The sequence below is a fragment of the Hyperolius riggenbachi genome, chromosome 5, assembly GCF_040937935.1.
Source record: "Hyperolius riggenbachi isolate aHypRig1 chromosome 5, aHypRig1.pri, whole genome shotgun sequence".
Taxonomy (NCBI): domain Eukaryota; kingdom Metazoa; phylum Chordata; class Amphibia; order Anura; family Hyperoliidae; genus Hyperolius; species Hyperolius riggenbachi.
Genome location: NC_090650.1, coordinates 31,202,046 through 31,222,524, shown reverse-complemented (window position 1 = coordinate 31,222,524; position 20,479 = coordinate 31,202,046). Strand labels below are relative to the sequence as shown.

The following is a 20,479-nucleotide window of genomic DNA, read 5'->3' as shown; positions in this document are numbered from 1 at the left end:
AGCAGTTTACATTTTCCAAGAGAAATCTGTTTTTGACTCCACTCAGTTTTTGTAACCTTGACACACAGTAACTCAATGACCAAGTTTGTGAGCTTTCGGGTTCCTGGCATCAAAATTGTGTGAATGGAAGCAGTTTATCCAGAAAAGAAATCTGATTGGTTGTTTGTGACACTGCCCCTTTAGTGAATTTGAACCCCAGTCACTTAATGACCGACTGTAGCAGGGTTGAGGCCTCTGCCATTAACAGTGTGGTGGTGATAATAGACGGGTCGACCGGCGGCTCGATTAGCCGCCGGATCGACCCCAGCCACGTCCCCGTTCGTCCGCGCGCGCGGATCGATTGCCGCTCTTCCCCGCCGGCGCTTCCTAATCAGCACTCGATTCCCTGCCATTGTCCGCCGGCGGGGATCGAGCGGGCGGGAGTCGAGCGGCTTGATCGGGCCAGCTGAATATTATCAGTTGGCCGGATCAGCTGGTCGATACACGGTACAGAAACGTACCGTGTATCCCCAGCATAAGAATGGCAGCAGTTTCAGTATTCCCATTGAAAATCAATAGGTGAATTTTGATTGGCTGTTGTATGCTCCACCTGCTTTTCTGAATATTAATCCCAGTCACCCGGTGACCAACTGTGTCAAGTTTTGGAACCCTGCCATTAACAGTGTAAGAATGGCTGCAGTTTATATTTTTCCATGTAAAAAGTTAGTTGTTTTTGGCTCCGCCCACTGTTTGTAAATTTGACATACAGTCACTCAATTACCAAGTTTATGAGCTTTGGGGTCCTTGCCATCAATAAGTTGCATTTTTCCATTGAAATTAAACAAATCTGATTGGCTGTTTGTGGTCCGCCCCCTTTCTGAATTTGAACCCCAGTCACCCAGTGACCAACTGTACCAGGTTTGAGGCATCTGCTATTAACAGTGTAAGAAAGGCAGCAATTTAAATATTCCCCATGAAAATCAACAAGGGAATTTTGATTGGCTGTTGTAGGCTCCACCCATTTTCCTGAATATTAATCCCAGTCAACCCCGTGACCAACTGTGCAGATTTTGAGAACCCTGCGCTTAACAGCGTAAGAATGGCTGCAGTTTTTATTTTCCCAGTGCAATGTGTTTTTGGCTCCGCCCACTTTTTATAACCTGGACACACAGTCACTCAATGACCAAGTTTGTGAGCTTTCAGGTTCCTGGCATCAAAAATGTGTGAATGGAAGCTGTTTATCTAGCAAGTAAATCTGATTGGCTGTTTGTGGCTCCACTCCTTTTGGTGAATTTGAACCCCAGTCACCCAATGCCTGACTGGTGCAAGTTTGAAGCCTCTGCCATAAAGAGTGTAAGAATGGCAGCAGTTTCAATATTCCACTTGAACAGCGCCGGCCCTAGACTTTTTGCCGCCTGAGGCAAATTTTGAAAAAATTATTGCTGCCGCCCCCGCCCCCCGTGGGGGGGACGCCGCCGCCAAGCTGGAGGGGTAGCGGGCAGGACGGGGGTATTGGGCCTAGCGGCGGGGAGGGGGGTCGGACCCCCCCCCTCCCTCGCCTGGGTCCCCCGTCCTCCGCTCCCCTCCAGCCTTAAATAGATCAGAAGCGCTACTCGTAAGAGGCAGTGGGCGAGAAGGACTCACCTCTTCCTCGCTCGATCCAGCGTGCGCTCCACTGACGTCACTTCCTGCAACGCCGTCCACTTACAATACAGTGGGCGGTGTTGCAGGAAGTGCTGTCAGTGGAGCGCACGCTGGATCGAGGAAGAGGTGAGTCCTCCCCGCCCACTGCTTCTTACGAGTAGCGCTTCTGATCTATTTAAGGCTGGAGGGGAGCGGAGGACGGGGGACCCAGGCGAGGGAGGGGGGGTCCAACCCCCCTCTCCGCCGCTAGGCCCAATACCCCTGTCCTGCCCGCTACCCCTCCAGCTCGGCGGCCGGCTCCCCGCACCCACCGACGGGCGGATGCCGCCCCTAGAAATGTGCCGCCTGAGGCAAAAGTTGCACCCCATCTCATGAGCGGGCCGGCCATGCCCTTGAAAATCAATAGGTGAATTTTGATTGGCTGTTGTAAGCTCCACCTACTTTCCTGAATATTAATCTTATTCACCAGGTGACCCTTCTGGCCCAAGGGCCCCGATGCGGACGCAACCTCTGCAGCCCCTGCTAATGCCTAGAATTAAACTCCCCACACACACTACCTGCCCCCCCCCCCACACACACACACTACCTGACTAACCTAAAACCCTCCCGCACACACTACCTACCTAACAGCGAACCCCCCCCCCACACACACACACTAGCCGCAATGCAATAAGAGGAAAAAAAAAGTAAAATATTGGGTGCCACAAAACATTGTGGTGCCCGATACATAGCTATTTACTGGGCGGCCAAATTTACACTCCGACGCCCAAATACCGATATTTTCTATTGACGTCTATGGCGGCACCCAATTAGTCCACTTGCCACATGTGCCCTTTTTTACCGCTTCATCCCTAGCCACGCAGACCACTAAAAATTCATAAGCAAAAGATGTAATTTCAGAATTCAAACCACACTAGTCCTTTCTATCATTGGTTTCTTTTTAATATTAACATTTGAAGACAAGAAACATATCAATTTGAAGTATGGGAATAAAGTTTGGAGCCAATGAAAAACATTTTTCAGTAGAAAAATACATATATTTACATAATTGTGTACATTCTGTACAGCAGTCCTGAAAGAGGGACACATGAGGTAGAAAGTGGGACAGAGGGATTGGGTACCCAAAGAGGGACTGTCCCTCTGAAAAAGGGACAGTTGGGAGCTATGCCTAACAACCCTAGGTGCCTATCCCTAACCTTGGGTGCCTAAACTACCAACAGTTTTAGCAGATTGGATATAACAATGTCATGCAATGCAGTAGCCTGTCGTCTACTAGCCGTATCGGGAGCCCAAATGACTGCTTGGACGCCTAATAGCCGAAATTTAACACATTAGTCTTTTAGACGCCTGCCAATTATGGCGCCCATAGGACCTGATCCAAATTCACTAAGGCTTTCACCAGGGGTGCCTCTAGCCATTTTGTCACTCCAGGCAAGAAACACCCCCCTCCCTCCACCACCGTGGCGCCCCCCCATGAAAATAATCGTAATGCGGCAGTGTTTCACCCAAAAATAATAGTAATACGGAAGCGTTTCACCAGAAAATAATCATAATGCGGAAGCAATTCACCAGAAAATAATCGTAATGCAGCAGTGTTTCACCATAAAATATGCAATGCGGGCAGCGTTTCATCAGAAAAGACACGTAATGTGCGAACTCCCCCCTCTGCACAGCACTCCAGGTGACTCTGCAAGGGGGTCAACAGGAGGCACAAAGGGGCACACAAGGTGACACAAAGGAGGACAGAATTAGTCACAGGGGGACTAAATGAGGCACACATGGGGATGGAAGGAGGCACAGGGAGAGAGAAGAAGGCACAAAGAGGCACAGGGGACAGAGGAAGGCGCAGGGGACAGAGGTGGCACATGGGGACTGAAGAGGCACATGGAGACAGAAGGAGGCACAAAGGGAGAGAGAAGGAGGTACAGGAGATTAGAAGGAGGCAGAGTGGGACTGAAGGAGGAACGGGGGGCAGAGGTAGCACAAGGGGACAAAGAATAAGCATAAGAGGACATAAGGAGACACAGGAAGACCGAAGTAGCCACAAAGGGGCACAGAAGGAGGCAGAGGTGGCGCAAGGGGGACAGAAGGACACATATGGAGACAGGAGGCACAAAGGGAGACAGAATGAGGTATAAAGGGAGAAAGAAGGACAAACAGGGGGTCAGACATGGCACAAGGAACTGAAGGAGGCACAAGGAGACAGAAGGAGGCACAAAAGGGACAGAAAGAGGCACAAAGGGGGAAAGAAGAATGCACAAGGCACAGAGGGACACAGTGGCAGTTGCCTGCAACTTATGCTAAGCAGATGCAGCAGAAGCAAGTAATAGAACACCCAGGAGCGAGGCTTAGTCCAAGGTTGGGGGTTCATTCAGGGGCGAAGCTTAATCCAGCAACATGGCGCCCCAGGACCAATGTCACTCCAGACAATGGCCTGTACTGCCTATGCCTAAAAGCGCACCTGGCTTTCACCTCATGGAAAAGTGAAATTACTGACTTGTGAGGTAAATTACTAACTCGTGACGTAAATACAAACCCTTCCAAGAAAAGATCTATCCTTTACAAAAGGCATGACGAAGAAAAAGTCTAAAACACCATATGCAATGTTTAACCAAATGTAATTTTGTTTACTGTTTAACATGTTGAATTAAGTGAATTAAGGGTAACTTCTTGTTTATATTAACCATTTCAGCCCTCAGTCGTTTTTTACCTCATGCATCCAAGCAATTTTCACCTCCCATTCATTCGCCAATAACTTTATCACTAATTATTACAATTATTACTTATTTTTCTGCCACTAATTAGGCTTTCTTTCAGTGGTACATTTTGCCAAGAGTTTTGAATTATTTTTTTCAAAATGCATTTTAACAGGAATATTAAGAAAAAAATTGAAAAAAATGCATTATTTCTCAGTTTTCGGGCATTATAGCTTTAAAATAATACATGCTACCATAATTAAAACGTATGTATTTTATTTGCCCATTTTTTCCGATTATTACACCACTTAAATTGTGTCCCTATCACAGTGTATGGCGTTAATATTTTATTTGGAAATAAAGGTGCGTTTTTTCAGTTTTGCATCTATCACTATTTACAGTGGGTTGCAAAAGTATTCGGCCCCCTTGAAGTTTTCCACATTTTGTCATATTACTGCCACAAACATGATTCAATTTTATTGGAATTCCACATGAAAGACCAACACAAAGTGGTGTACACATGAGAAGTGGAATGCAAATCATACATGATTCCAAACATTTTTTACAAATAAATAACTGCAAAGTGGTGTGTGCATAATTATGCGGCCCCCTTTGATCTGAGTGCAGTCAGTTGCCTATAGACATTGCCTGATGAGTGCTAATGACTAAATAGAGTGCACCTGTGTGTAACCTAATGTCAGTACAAATACAGCTGCTCTGTGAGGGCCTCAGAGGTTGTCTAAGAGAATATTGGAAGCAACAACACCGTGAAGTCCAAACAACACACAAGACAGGTCAGGGATCAAGTTATTGAGAAATTTAAAGCAGGATTAGGCTACAAAAAGACTTCCAAAGCCTTGAACATCCCACGGCGCACTGTTCAAGTGATTATTCAGAAATGGAAGGAGTATGGCACAACTGTACACCTACCAAAACAAGGCCATCCACCTAAACTCACAGGCCGAACAAGGAGAGCGCTGATCAGAAATGCAGTCAAGAGGCAGATGGTGACTCTGGACGAGCTGCAAAGATCTACAGCTCAGGTGGGAGACTCTGTCCATAGGACAACTATTAGTCATGCACTGTACAAAGTTGGCCTTTATGGAAGAGTGGCAAGAAGAAAGGCATTGTTAACAGAAAGCATAAGAAGTACCGTTTGCAGTTTGCCACAAGCCATGTGACCCTAAACATAAAGCCAGGGCAACAATGGAATGGTTTAAAACAAAACATATCTATGTGTTAGAATGGCCCAGTCAAAGTCCAGATCTAAATTCAATTGAAAATCTGTGGCATGATCTGAAAACTGCTGTTCACAAACACTGTCCATCTAATCTGACTGAGCTGGAGCTGTTTTGCAAGGATTTCAGTCTCTAGATGTGCAAAGCTGGTAGAGACATACCCTAAAAGACTGGCAGCTGTAATTGCAGCAAAAGCTGGTTCTACAAAGTATTGACTCAGGGGGACGAACAATTACGCACACCCCACTTTGCAGTTATTTATTTGTAAAAATGTTTGGAATGATGTATGATTTTCGATCCACTTCTTGTGAGGAAGCGCGGAAGCACAGCCGCTCGCTCTCAGAGCAGGGCGGCTGCTTCCGCATCCAGCATGGCGGCGGCGCATGGAGGAGCCGCCGCATGCCGCGTGAGCAGCGGTGAACGCGGAAAGGCCGCCACGTGCAGTGCGGCGGCTCCCGCGGCGGACGCCAGGGACAGTGCTGGTGTGGCTGGGACTCATAGTCCACCAGCGTTAGTCGTGACGCGCGCGCACTGAGGCAGAAGCTGACTCTGGCTCCACTCCTCATTGGTCCAGCACTTAGGGAGGTGCTGGAGAGATACCTGTGTATATATACTGCTGGCTGTTCAGTTGCTGGTTGTCTGGCATTGCGAACACATACGTGGGAGCACTCAGACCTGTAGTCAGATCCTTAAGTGTGCCGGGACCAGCTGGAGCTGTAATCCTACACTTAGCTAGATTCTGTTGATAGCTAAAGTACTAGTTTGATTGTGATGATCTGTTATGAACCTTTGCCTGCCTGACTATCCTCCTGAACTCTGATCTTGTACCTTGCCATTCTGATACTCTGTTGCCGTACCCCGGCTTGTCCTTAGACTCTGTTTCTGCCTCTTGATTTTGTACCTCGATATTTCTGATACCCTGTTGCCGAACACTGCCTGTACTTTAGACTCCGCCTTTGCCTTCTGATTCTGTACTTTGTCTGTCCGTGTGGTTACGACCTGATCTGCCCGACCTCGAGAACCGACCTTACTGTTAGAGGCGGTTCCCAGTCCTGATAGTGACACTTCCTCTTGAGTGTCACTCTCATTCTGTCGATTCCTACCCTCAGCCTGACTCCTCCCTCCGGGAGAGTCCAGAAGGAATTGTACAGTACTCCTTACTGCTCTGAGGCCAGTCCTCTCATTATTACTGTTTGCACCAAAACACTCTACCCAGGTGTCCAGAGGTTAGCTGGTATATCGGATTATCGGTGATACTGCAAATCACTTATAATCTGGTATACATCTGTATTCCCAGCGATACTGCAGATCACCGGTAATCAGATCCTCTCTGTGCTTCACCGATCGTTACACTTCTCACGTGTACACCACTTTGTGTTGGTCTTTCACGTGGAATTCCAATAAAATTGATGCATGTTTGTGGCAGAGATGTGACAAAATGTGGAAAACTTCAAGGGGGCCGAATACTTTTGCAACCCACTGTACAAGCCTATAATTTAAAAAAATATTAGTACCGGTAATACACCATCTTCACATGCATATTAAAAAAGTTCAAACCCTTAGGTGCCTATTTATGTTTGTTTGTTTGTTGTTTTTTTATTGCATTTTTTTTTCATTACAAATTTTATCAAAGTCATTTTTGGTGTGCGAGGTAAACAGTTAATTTTAAATGTAATAATATGTGTTTATTTAATTAAAAAAAAAGTATGTGGATGTAGTTTTACTATTTGGCCACAGTCCTGGAAGGGAACACTCTCGCTTCCAGGAAGTATAAAGTTAAATGATACCTAAACTGAGAAAACTCACTTCAGGTTTAATACTTTCCTGTGCAGAGGAAAGGCTCTGGACAGTAATCAACCCTCCAGTTCCTCCACCTGGCCTGTCATTCCTTCACTGTCCGTTGATAAAGCTACTAATAGGCCTGCTCAGTCAAACAGCTCTTTGGAACTACTTGTGTCTCTGAGTAATTCCATGGATGAGTGCATTGCTACAGTGCATGAGTGAGTCTGTAACGATAGACTTGTCCTCAGAACTACTCGAGGACAAGAAAAGTTCCAAAGAGGTGTGTGAACAGCTATACCGGTTGACAGCGGAGGAACAACGGGTTGGGAAGAGGAACTGGAGGGCTCAATACTATCTAGAGCCTTCCCTCTACACAGGGAAGTATCAAACCTGAAGATTCACTCCAGGTTTGCTTCATGCTGAATTCTTGAAAAATTATACCTGACGACCTCCAAAAACACATACTTACCTAAGAAGAGGGAATCCTCTGGATCCTATAGAGGCTTCCCATTAGGGGCGTAACTAGGCTCTGCAACCCCTTCAGCCGCAGGGAGGCCCGGGGCCCCTCTGGGGCCCACCCAGGGATGTTTGGGGGGGGCAGAAGCACCGTGTGCGGTGGGAGCGTTGCAGCCCGATTGTGGAACCCTAAGGTGCTGAACTGGCTGCGGCGTCTAATAGACGCCGCGTCAGTTAATTCCCTGCAGCCCGCAGTCTCCCGGGAGGCAGAGCAGGGCTACGGGAAGATGGCGTCCGAAGCCCTGCACTGGAGACTATATGTGTCTCCAGTACAGGGCTTCGGGCGCCATCTTCCCGTAGCCCTGCTCTCTGCCTGTCAGCGTGGGAGTTTTGCTGCAGAAGGATCGTCTTGGGAGCTGCGCGCCAGAGGCCGGGAGAGGAGACTTCTGCCAGGTAAGTAAATTATTTTTTTTGCAGGAGCATTATTTTCTGGTGAAATGCTGCCCACATTATGATTATTTTCTGGTGAAATGCTGCCCACTTTACAATTATTTTTTGGGTGAAATGCTGCCCACTTTACAATTATTTTCTGGTGAAATGCTGCCCACATTATGATTATTTTCTGGTGAAATGCTGCCCACTTTACAATTATTTTTTGGGTGAAATGCTGCCCACTTTACAATTATTTTCTGGTGAAATGCTGCCCACTTTACAATTATTTTATGGTGAAATGCTGCCCGCATTATGATTATTTTCTGGTGAAATACTTCCCACATTATGATTATTTTCTGGTGAAATACTGCCCACTTTACAATTATTTTCTGGTGAAATGCTGCCCACATTTTGATTATTTTCTGGTGAAATGCTGCCCACATTATGAATATTTTCTGGTGAAAATTCTGCCCGCTTTACGTTTATTTTCTGGCGAAATGCTGCCCACATTACGAATTTTTTCTGGTGAAATTCTGGCCACATTATGATTTTTTTCTGGTGAAATGCTGCCCACTTTATGATTATTTTCTGGTGAAATGCTTATGCTGCCGACTTTACGATTAATTTCTGGTGAAATGCTGCTCACTTTACAATTATTTTCTGGTGAAACGCTGCCCACTTTACAATTAATTTCTGGTGAAATGCTTATGCTGCCCACTTTACGATTAATTTCTGGTGAAATGCTGCTCACTTTACAATTATTTTCTGGTGAAACGCTGCCCACTTTATATTTTCTGGTGAAATGCTTATGCTTCCCACTTTACAATTAATTTCTGGTAAAATGCTGCTCACTTTATGATTATTTTCTGGTGAAATGCTGCCCAATTTACAATTTTTTTCTGGTGAAATGCTGCCCACTTTACCATTAATTTCTAGTGAAATGCTGCCCACTTTACCATTAAGTTCTGGTGAAATGCTGCCCACTTTACCATTAATTTCTGGTGAAATGCTGCACACATTACCATTATTTTATGGTGAAACATTGCCGCATTACGATTATTTTATGGTGAAACATTTCTGCATTACGATTATTTTATGGTGAAACGCTGCCCCATTACAATTATTTTTATAGTGAAACGCTGCCCCATTACGATTATTTGGCACCTATGGGGGGCATCCAAATTTTCGCAGGGGGGCCCAGTGGTTTCTAGTTATGCCCCTGCTTCCCATGCTGAGCGTTCTGCACCTGCGTGTACTGCAGCCGTACTGTGCCTGTGCGAGTACGGCCACACCTGTGCAGTAAGCCAGGCACGGGTGCAGCACAGCCATGATTGTACCAGAAGAGGAGCACGGTCTTGATGTGCAGGAGTGTCCTGAGCACAGCGTGGGAAGCCTCTCGAGGATTGAAGTTTTTTACACCTTGGGTTCTCATTAAGTAGAGTGATTTTTCCATTCTTTTTGGCCCTCTACAGATCTAGTTCCATAAGTTATACTGCTCCAGCTCAGCCCCTCCGAGACATTACTTAACCCTAAGGACTACTTGGTGAAAGAGTAGATTTTGCCAGATTTTGCCTCACGTAATGCTCCTTCTTTGGAAAACCTATCCAGATTTTCCCACATGTATCCCCTATTACACTTGAGAAGAGGCGTAAGATGAGAAGGATCACTGCGACTAGAAGCCAGGATTAAATATCATTGGGGTTTCCCCTTTAAAGGAAACCTGAAGGGACTTATAAATAAAAAAAAGAGTTTCACTTACCTAGGGCTTCTGCCAGGCCCCTGCAGCTGCCCTGTGCCTGCGCCATCACTCAACGAGCCTCCGGTCCTAAGTTTCTGTATCACCAACTAGCAAGTGGATGGCCACTGTGCCTGCACGTCCCTGGCCGTGTGCGTCCTCGTACTTTTCTCGTACCGCGCCTGCACAGGACAGTCCCGGGAACGGGAGCGCGAACGAGGACGAGCGTATGCAGGGGGCTGGCAGAAGCCCCAGATAAGTGAAACTCTTTTTTTAAAGTCCCTTCAGGTTTCCTTTAAGCTTGTAGTCCCCCACAATGGCTAAACTTATATTGCCACTATTCTTTGTGAGGGAAATTAACTCTTGGTGAAATTAGGCCTGCATCAGCCATTGTCTCAGTTTCAGCATTTGCAACCTTGCCAAGGTTCTCAAGATGATGGTAATTTACTTTCACCCCTGAGAGGCCACAGGGTGTTGTGATAGGACCCCTGCCATCCAGAATCATAAATAATTGCGGTCACTCTTGGGTATGAAAATACAAAAATCGTTTTTTATTGAAGGAATCGTATGAAAACACAGACCAACCCATTAAAATCACTTAAAACTGGCGCACATCCTGACGAAGCTCGCAAGTGGGCGGGCGCAACGCGTCGATGGGCGGGTGCGAATCCCGTGGCCTATGAGTGCTCCTGAGTAGCGGCAGCTCTGACAGTGTGTGAGGCGGTTTGGCGTCTGCTCCCCGTTAAGGCAACGCGGATCGGGTAGAGCGTTCGGCCAACCGCCGATATTAGCCGGCGAAGAAAATCAAAGACCACTGCAGGCCTGCCACGGATGGAGAACGGATTTACCGGACCTTACCCATGGGAGAAGCAAGTGTGGTGAGATCCATGATTGCGGTTGCACACTTCTGTCATATGCTTGCAACCTGTAGACTCTCCACTTCTCATTTATACCTGCTCCCAGTTCTCTCCCCCTCTCTGAGTATTAGGACAGTTGAGGTACCGGTACCAGAAGGGGTGTATGAGTGCAGAGGAGTGCATGGTATATGTGAGTGAGCGCTAACATCTGGCCAGTTTTAAGTGATTTTAATTGGTTGGTCTGTGTTTTCATACGATTCCTGCAATAAAAAACGATTTTTGTATTTTCATACCCAAGAGTGACCGCAATTATTTATGATTCTGGATTGAAATAGTAATTTTATTGTGGTTACTCCCTCAGTATTGAGGTGAGGGTTGAATTATTAAGGTGATGGTTGAGTCAGGCAAACTATTAGTATAATAACTGATAGGACCCCTGCCATGCCTCAAACCGCGGGATTATGGCTACAGAGAATCAAGCAGCCTTCTTTTTGTTTAAGTTTGACATGCCCAGCTTGCCTGCATTTTCTGTGCTATCTTTGGATTTTTCCCCTCGTTTTTTGGCCTTCATTTGATGAGTGTGGTTAAAGAGCAACTGAAGCAAGAGTGATATGGGGGCTGCCATATTTATTACCTTTTAAGCAATACCAGTTGTCTGGCTAGCCTGGTGATCCTCTGCCTCTAATACTTTTAGCCATAGCCCCTGAACAAGCATGCAGCAGATCAGATATTTCTGACATTATTGTCAGAGCTGAAAGATTAGCTACATGCTTGTTTCTGGCATTAATCAGACACTACTGCATCCTAATAGACCAGCAGGACCGCCAGACAACTGGGATTGTATAAAAGGAAGTAAATATGGTAGCCTCCATATATTTCCATAAATTGTCACTTCAGTTGTCCTTTAAAGGGCACGTTAGGTGAAAATAAGCTAATGAGATAAACAATTGTATCTATCCTTCTTCTCCTAAAAATGACTTTTTTAAGTTACCCCGCATTTTTATTTTATACTTAAATCTACTTTTTAAGTTTTTACTGTTTAATTGTCTCTGCATAATAAAACATTTATTGAAATATGCCAGAGCTAAAATCTATGAACTCTTGACCCTTTTTTAAATCTCTTTCCTACTCTCATAAGTCGTTTTCTGCCAGGAGAGTGTTTTATGGCTGTCATTCCTGATCAGTTAGGATTACTCTATAGTCCAACTAGGTCCCAGCTAAAGTCTGACCAGATCCAAGACCAGACTGGACATAAACTGTCACTTTCAAGCAGAGAAATAAAAAAAAGGAACACAGCATAGATAGTTGGTGGATTTTTAGGCATCAGGACAGGTGACAGTATATAACAAGGAAGAAAGCTGGCACATCCAAAATCAATCTTTATTAGTTCCATGTAAAAATATGGCCAACGTTTTGGAGCCACGTAGCAGGGGCGTCTCTAGCCATTTTGTCACTCCAGGTGAGAAAACCTGTGGCGCCGCCCCCCCCCCCCCCCCCCCCTTCGTGTGGTGCCCCCTGATGAAAATAATCATAACGCGGCAATGTTTCACCATAAGATAAAAGTAATGCAGCAATCTTTCACCAGAAAATAATCATAGCGCAGCAATGATTCGCTTAGTATAATCGTTATGTGGTAATCTTTCACCAGAAAATAACCATAACGCAGCAATGATTCACCATAAAATAATTATAACACAGCAATGATTCACCATAAAATAATCGTATGTGGCCAGCGTTCACCAGGAAATAATCGTATGTGGCCAACGTTCACCAGAAAATAATCGTAATGTGGCCAGCGTTCACCAGGAAATAATCGTAATGTGGCCAGCGTTCACCAGGAAATAATCGTAATGTGGCCAGAGTTCACCAGGAAATAATCGTATGTGGCCAGCATTCACCAGGAAATAATCGTATGTGGCCAACGTTCACCAGAAAATAATCGTAATGTGGCCAGCATTCACCAGGAAATAATCGTATGTGGCCAACGTTCACCAGAAAATAATCGTAATGTGGCCAGCGTTCACCAGGAAATAATCGTAATGTGGCCAGCGTTCACCAGGAAATAATCGTATGTGGCCAACGTTCACCAGGAAATAATCCTAATGCGGACAGCATTTTACTAAAAATGTATAATTATCTGTAAAAAGAAAAGCATTTACTCACCTGCAGAAGAATCCTCTCCCTGGGCGCAGCTCCCCCGACGATCTTCCTGCAGCAGCGCAGCCAGCCTCCGAAAGTCCCGCGCTGCCGCTGACAGGCAGAGCAGGGCTACAGGAAGATGGCGCCTGAAGCCCTGTACTGGAGAAACAAATAGTCTCCAGTACAAGGTGTCGGCGCGCCATCTTGCCAAAGCCCTGCTCTGCCTGCCGGAAAACTATGCAGGCTGGAGCAGTGAGCTGCGGGGATGAACTGGCACGGCGTCCAGTGTTGCCAACCGCCCGTAAATTTACGGGCAGCCCGTAAATTTTGATACAAAATGAGCTGCCCGTGAATTTCGTAAGGAATTCAGCAGCGTCCGTAAGGGCCCTGTTGCAGGAGGACAGCAGCGCAGTGGAGGAAGAGCTGTGGGCAGCGGTGGAGAAGGGGGGCAATCTCCCCCACCCCTTCTCTCACCTTAGTGCTCTCCCTCCCTCGCTGACTGTCCCCTCCTGATCTAAGTGCTGAGTGGCGTTTGGCAGCGGGCGGGACTTACCTTCCGTCTCGCTCCTGCGCTGGAAGTTCTGCTGCTCTGGTCTGGACCAGACCAGAGTGGCGGCAAATCATCCCGCGCCGGCGACGAGACGCAGGTAAGTTCTGCTCGCTGCTGCCTGCCAGCCACTCAGCACTTAGATCAGGAGGGGACAGTCAGCAAGGGAGGGAGAGCACTAAGGTGAGAGAAGGGGGGTAGATTGCCCCCCTTCTCCACCGCTGATGCCACAGCTCTCCCTCCATTGCGCTGCTGTCCTCCTGCTGGGGGGGGGGGGGGGTCACCTGGCTACCTATTGTGGGCACATATACCTCTGGCTACATATACTGGGCACATATAACCCTGACTACATATACTGGGACATATACCCTGCCTACATATACAGGGCACATATACCCCTGGCTACGTATATTGGGCACATATAACCCTGGCTACATATACCTGTGGCTACATATACTGGGCACATATACCCTGCCTACATATACTGGGCACATATACCCTGCCTACATATACTGGGCACATATACCCCTGGCTACATATACTGGGCACATATAACCCTGACTACATATACTGGGACATATACCTGTGGCTACATATACTGGGCACATATACCCCTGCCTACATATACTGGGGACATATACCTCTGGCTGCATATACTGGGCACATATACCCCTGGCTACGTATATTGGGCACATTTAACCCTGGCTACATATACCTGTGGCTACATATACTGGGCACATATACCCTGCCTACATATACTGGGCACATATACCCTGCCTACATATACTGGGCACATATACCCCTGGCTACATATACTGGGCACATATAACCCTGACTACATATACTGGGACATATACCTGTGGCTACATATACTGGGCACATATACCCCTGGCTACATATACTGGGGACATATACCTCTGGCTACATATACTGGGCACATATACCCCTGCCTACATATACTGGGGACATATACCTCTGGTTACATATACCGCGCACATATATCCCTGGCTACATATACTGAGGATGCTGGCTGTTTGCCATTATGTGCATTTACTGGTGAAAAGCTGTCTCTTATTACGTGCATTTACTGGTGAAAATCTGTCTCTTATTATGTGCATTTACTGGTGAAAAGCTGTCTCTTATTATGTGCATTTACTGGTGAAAAGCTGTCTCTTATTATGTGCATATACTGGTGAAAAGCTGTCTCTTATTATGTGCATTTACTGGTGAAAAGCTGTCTCTTATTACGTGCATTTACTGGCGAAAAGCTGTCTCTTATTACGTGCATTTACTGGTGAAAAGCTATCTCTCGTTACGTGCATTTACAGGTGAAAAGCTGTCTCTCATTACGTGCATTTACTGGTGAAAAGCTGTCTGTCATTACGTGCATTTACTGGTGAAAGGCTGTCTCTAATGTGCATTTACTGGTGAAACGCTGTCTCTCATTATGTGCATTTACTTGCCATGCCCACTTACGTCGCCGCGGCAAATTTCCTCTAACATGTTGCCCCCTACCCATTTGACTGCCCCCTCATATGTGCCAGTCTAGAACCGGCCCTGTACCCCTGCCTACATATACCCCTGGCTACCTGTTCTGGGGACATCTATACCCCTGGCCACCTATTCTGGAGACACCTATAGACCTGGGGCTACCTATTTTTGGGGAACCACTGCTGTCAGATTAAATGTATTTTGGGGAACTGCTGCCAGATTATGTGTATGTTGGGGGAATCGCTGCTGCCAGATTACATCTATTTTTTGGGAACCACTGCCATATTGTCTGTATTTTGGAAGAACCTCTGCCAGATTACGTGGATTTTTGGTGAAATGCTGTAAGATTACATGTATTTTGGGGGAAGGGGGGAAAACACTATGGCAGAGCTCAAACTTCCCTGGCAGACCTTTTACAGCAATACTAAAATCATGTATATTTGGCCCCACCCATGACCACGACCACATTTTGTTTCGTGACCACGCCTATTTTTCAACGCGCCACGCTGCGCGCGGCACAGGAGATTTTGTCAGTAAAAACAATCTTTTCTCAGTACATTTTTAGGTATTTGTCAGTAAAAAAAAAACGTGAAAGGTTGGCAACACTGACGGCGTCTATTAGACACTGCGGCCAGTTCACCACAGGGGTCACGAAGTCTGGCTGGGGAAGGTGGGCACTTCCCTCCGCGGCGGCGCTCCTCCCCCACCCGGCGCTCCAGGCCACCGATTGTCCTTGCCTGGTATCTGGGACGCCTCTGCCACGTAGGGCCCCTTTGTCAAGGCAATATTTGCTCTGAGGCAAAGATCTGTTTGCTGCTGTGCAAAAAATTCTGCAATTCTGCATAGGAATTCGGGAGTCCTCTAAAACACTTGCTGTCAGTGATGTGTATTCATCTGGGGTCAGCAGCAGCAAAACATTGGCCATTTTTTTACATAGAAATAATAAAGATTGATTTTGGATGTGCCAGCTTTCTGCCTTGTTGTATACTGCATAGAGGGCGTCATCCCTCTTTTCAGCTGTCGCACTCCCCTTAAAGGGGTTCTTCCGCGAATAATGAAAAAAATAAAAAGTGGTTTATGCTTAAACTATTAAATATCCTTCTAAAATAGTGCAAAAAGTTTTTCAAAAAAATGAATGCTTTCCTCAATACAACATGTAATATAAACAGTGATGAATGACGGATTGGGAGGCTAATCCATTTGATAGGGGTGTTTTTGTTTTTTTACTTGCATTTCACAAACAGAAGTTCTGCCTACGTAGTTTTCAGTTGTGTAATCCATTGCTGTTAGGAGTTTCAGTTACAGGGATAACGGCTGATCTCCTTTGTATATGCTTCTTGTATTAACTCACAGAGAAAGGAGCCCCCTCCTTCTCCCTGCAGGAACGGCTAAGCGCAGATACCAGCAACTATTCAGTGACTTCGTCATGTGTTTACATAGTTGCCCAGCAACCAGACCCGGCATCTGTGCAGAATAGTTTGTATCTTCTCCCAGAGAATCATCTGCTATCAGCTGTAGTGTGTCCCCTTATTGAACTCTTCTCCTGGCAGAGATAAGATAAGGGGACTGACTCGCTGGGAGAAGATACAAACTATTCTGCACAGCGGCCGGGTCTGGTTGCTAGGCAACTGTAAACACATGACGAACTCAATAGTTGCCGGCATCTGCGCTTAGCTGTTCTTGCAGGGAGGAGAAGGAGGGGGCTCCTTTCTCTGTGAGTGAATACAAGAAGCATATACATAGCCATTATCCCTAACTGAAAACTACGTAGGCAGGACTTCTGTTTGTGAAATGCAAGTAAAAAAAAAACACCCCTATTAAATGGATTAGCCTCCCAATCCGTCATTCGTCACTGTTTATATTACATGTTGTATTGAGGAAAGCATTCATTTTTTAAAAAAAAACTTTTTGCACTATTTTAGAAGGATGTTCTTTAGTTTATGCATAAACCACTTTTTATTTTTTTCTTCATTCGCGGAAGAACCCCTTTAAAGACTATGGGTTTGATCCATTAGTGACTGCGAGACAATACTTCCAAGGTGACAGTATATGCCTGCTCCCCCCTCTTTTCACTAGCTTGTTTCACATCTGGTATCCTTTAAATTAACAGTACTTATATTACTGCTTTCTGAGGATTTCTCAGCTCTAGAAGTCACGTGTCATAACATGCATAACAAACAGCATGGTCTCCACAGAGACGCCTAGCTGTTACTATGGTAACAAAGACACGTGACGGGAACCATTGAGGAAAACTTCCGCCTTCACTGGTGAGGTCAGTTTTGTCACATGACCCACCACCTTTTCCACTCGAATAAAGGGTTATCTGTGGAGTTCTCCCCGCAAGCGCCGCGTTATCAGCAAGGGTATTTTGCAGAAAACTTGTTTCTGGCAAGAAGGGACGCTGCCGGTGTAGACGGGAAGTGACGTCACGCACAGACTGGGGAAAACGTCCCTGGTCGGAAGTGACGTTCAGGGAGGGCGGAAGTGCAGTAAGAAGATGTTCTCAGCGGCGGCGGATAGCTTGCTCCGGCAGGCCCGGGAATTGGGGGAGGATGAGTTCGTCCGGTTCTGTGGACGATGCCGGGTGCAGCTGACCTCCCCGGGGGCGGACACGGTGGACAGTCTGCGGAGGCTGCAGCTCATCCTGGCGGCCAGCAGGAGGCGCTGTTCCCTGGATTCCGCCCTGGTGGGGCAGTTAGAGCAGACTCTGTATGGGCACCAAGACCAGCTGCAAGCCCTGAGTGCTGCCATCTTGTGCCTGATTTGCCCCTCCCCACTGCTCACCCTGACCTGGGATCCTACCCCTGACCCGGGGCCCCTGCCCAGCCCACGCTTGGGTGGCCACTCTCTGCTCAGTCCCCACATGGGGGGCACCTCCATGTACTTCCCCCACCTGGAGAGCTCCTTCCTGTCTGTGCTGCTGGTTCAGGCTTCCACTGAAGATTTGATGGCCCTGGGGTCACGCCTGTGCCGCCTATTGGAGTCCAGAACACCTGAAGGCCACAGCCTAAGGCCCCTTCTGCCGGCGTTGATGAGGGCGGTGGCCGTCTGTCCAGAGAGCCTTGAAGAGGACAACATCAATCTGATGAACAAGAGGTTGGCAGACTGGCTTCGCTATGCCTCCATCCACCAGAGCAGCTCCCCTGCCCCTTCTGGCTTCTTCTCCAGTCCTCGCCTCAAGCAGCCTGGCCAGATCTGTGAGGTGGATGGCACCATTGCTACTGACTTCTTCACTGTGCTCAGCGGCAGCCAAAACCTGACAGAAGAGCAATGGATGAACATTCAAGGCTTCTCTCTGCTGCGGCGCTGGCTGCTCCAGTACTGTGCTGTGGGATTGTCCGGATCAGATGACAAGTCTGAAGTGGACGGATCGGTCATCTCCATGGTATCCGCCTCATCCACCTCTAGTCGCCTGCTTCCTCCTCGGGAGCGTTTGAGGGACAAAGCTTTTGAGTATTGCCTGAGAGTCATAGAGCAGTGTAACCGAAAGCCCCTGCGGAGGATTGACCTGGACTTACAGAGGGCTTGCCTGGTGGAAGCTGTCACACTGATTGATATACTTTGTAAGCAGGACGTGTCCTTCTTGTACCGCACACTGCCTCTCATGAAGATCTTGCACGGGCGGCTGTGTGCCGACCCTTCACTGGCGCCTGCACTGCTGCCTGTTGCACAGTTCTACTTAAACCACAGCGAAGCAGCTGCTGTGGAGTCTGAGGCTGTCTACAGACATCTCTTTACCAAGGTTCCTGCAGATTTCTACCATCAGCCACTTCTGGCCTTTCAGTTTGTCCGATTCTGTAGGGCTAATGGCAGCTTCTTGGCAGATAATGTGGAGGCATTCAAAACAAGCTTCCCTAATATCCTGAAGCTTCTGGCTTGGCAAGCACCGGCACTTGTCACAGAGTTTGTGTTGCTTCTTCCAGTTTTGATTAATCCAGATTCTGCAATTGAAATACTTCACACTCTGCTTGACTTGCCATGTCTTACTGCTGCAATGGAGGTCCAGCACGGTTTTGCTGTATCCACAGAAAAGTCCATCTTGGAGCCCTCAACGCTTCCTTTAAATTCTGCAGAAGGCTTTCGTCATCCATATTACAAGAACCTCTTCCAATATCTGTTACGCTGTGAAGCTTGGAATGGTCCTCCTCCTGAGGACTTTCATCAGCTGAGGCACCTCCTGTCAGATATGAGTGGGTCTCCTCGTGTCCTCCAGTGCACTCAGGTCATCCCAAGTCTTCTCCAGCTATATGTCCGTGTCATTACCAAGTTTGCTGATGGTCCTCTAGTCAACAAAGTCATGTTAACCTTTTTGGATCGCAGCGGTCTATTGTATGAGGCTCCTGCCTTCCAGGCTGAAGTAAACCGGGTCCTCAGTTCCCAGATTCCTCACCTGTGCCGCCTGCACCCTGCTGTGGTTGTTGAACTTTCCCGTGAGTTGTTAGACTTTATAAGCACAGTTGGCAACATTCAGAACAAGGAGCCATTTTTCACTCATGTGGTTTGGGCCATGGGAGAGTTTGTGTCGGTGTCCTACGACAAGAGGTGCACAGTGGAGCAGGTGAACAGATTTTTCGAAGTTCTAGAAGCTTTGCTGTTTGAGGTAACACAGCTTCGAGGTTCATCCAGCGCTCCGATCTCTTCTCCTCGGGTTATCACCACCCTTATGACGACCTTGACCAAACTGGCATCACGCAGCCAAGACCTCATCCCTAGAGTGTCGCTGTATCTATCCAAGATGAGGTCCTGTGTGCAGAGTTCAGCTATGATATCAGCTTATGGTGAGGAGGATAGCGAACAGATTCTTATTCGAGCCACGGAACTACTCAACCTCTTGAAATTGCCCAGCGTGGCGCAGTTTGTCTTGACTCCTCCTGCTGATGTGGGCACTCATCATTTTCATCAGGATCAATCTACCTCGCTGCCATTGGCGATCCGTACATCAAGCCATGTGCTGCAGAGGGACAGGATGCCGCTGGGGGCACAGAGCATTTCATGATGTTTACTAGTTATAAATTCGGTGCTGGACACCTTATATTTTCTACACAGCAAAATGGCTTGCAAGAGATACAATTTATTTTGTGTACATTAAATCAGTTGAGCAGTATTGGTTGGTATCATTAATTGTGTTTTGTTTATATTCAGTGGAATACAATGTTGTTCTTTCTGCCTTTATTTTTATTGCGCAGTGTGGTATTGTCATCATTATACAGATATGATGCCACATATCTAAACTTAGTCATGAGAGAATCCAGCAAGCGCTCCAATTAGATAAACTTCAGAGTAAAGTGGTATTAAACTCTAAAAAATGAAAATCTTAAAAAAAAACGAAACACTGCATTGTACATGATTCACAAAGCTTTTTCACCTGTTTTCCTCTGTTTTCACTTTGTGTGTTATATTTATAAGCTCCCAAAGAGCAAACATATAATTAAAGAGACACTGAAGCGAAAAAAAAAATGATGATATTATGATTTGTATGTGTA

At 46.7% G+C, this 20,479-nt stretch overlaps 2 protein-coding genes across 3 annotated transcripts in view; one reads left to right on the top strand and one right to left on the bottom strand.

The window, feature by feature from the left end:
- LOC137518082 (uncharacterized) overlaps nucleotides 1-17,386 on the bottom strand; it is a 49,810-nt gene extending 32,424 nt beyond the window's left edge. Inside the window, exon 1 of one of the 2 annotated variants that reach the window (XM_068235375.1) lies at nucleotides 17,292-17,386. The gene's annotated coding sequence lies outside the window, so the exon portion shown is untranslated. Of the gene's footprint in view, nucleotides 1-17,109; nucleotides 17,128-17,291 lie in introns of those variants that run through there. The other variant, XM_068235376.1, reaches the window with a different exon arrangement.
- AP5Z1 (adaptor related protein complex 5 subunit zeta 1) lies at nucleotides 17,297-20,100 on the top strand. Its single transcript, XM_068235378.1, has one exon. It carries the CDS (start codon nucleotides 17,494-17,496, stop codon nucleotides 19,990-19,992), a length of 2,499 nt encoding a protein of 832 aa, XP_068091479.1. The 5' UTR covers nucleotides 17,297-17,493; the 3' UTR covers nucleotides 19,993-20,100.
- Nucleotides 20,101-20,479: the final 379 nt, after the last annotated feature.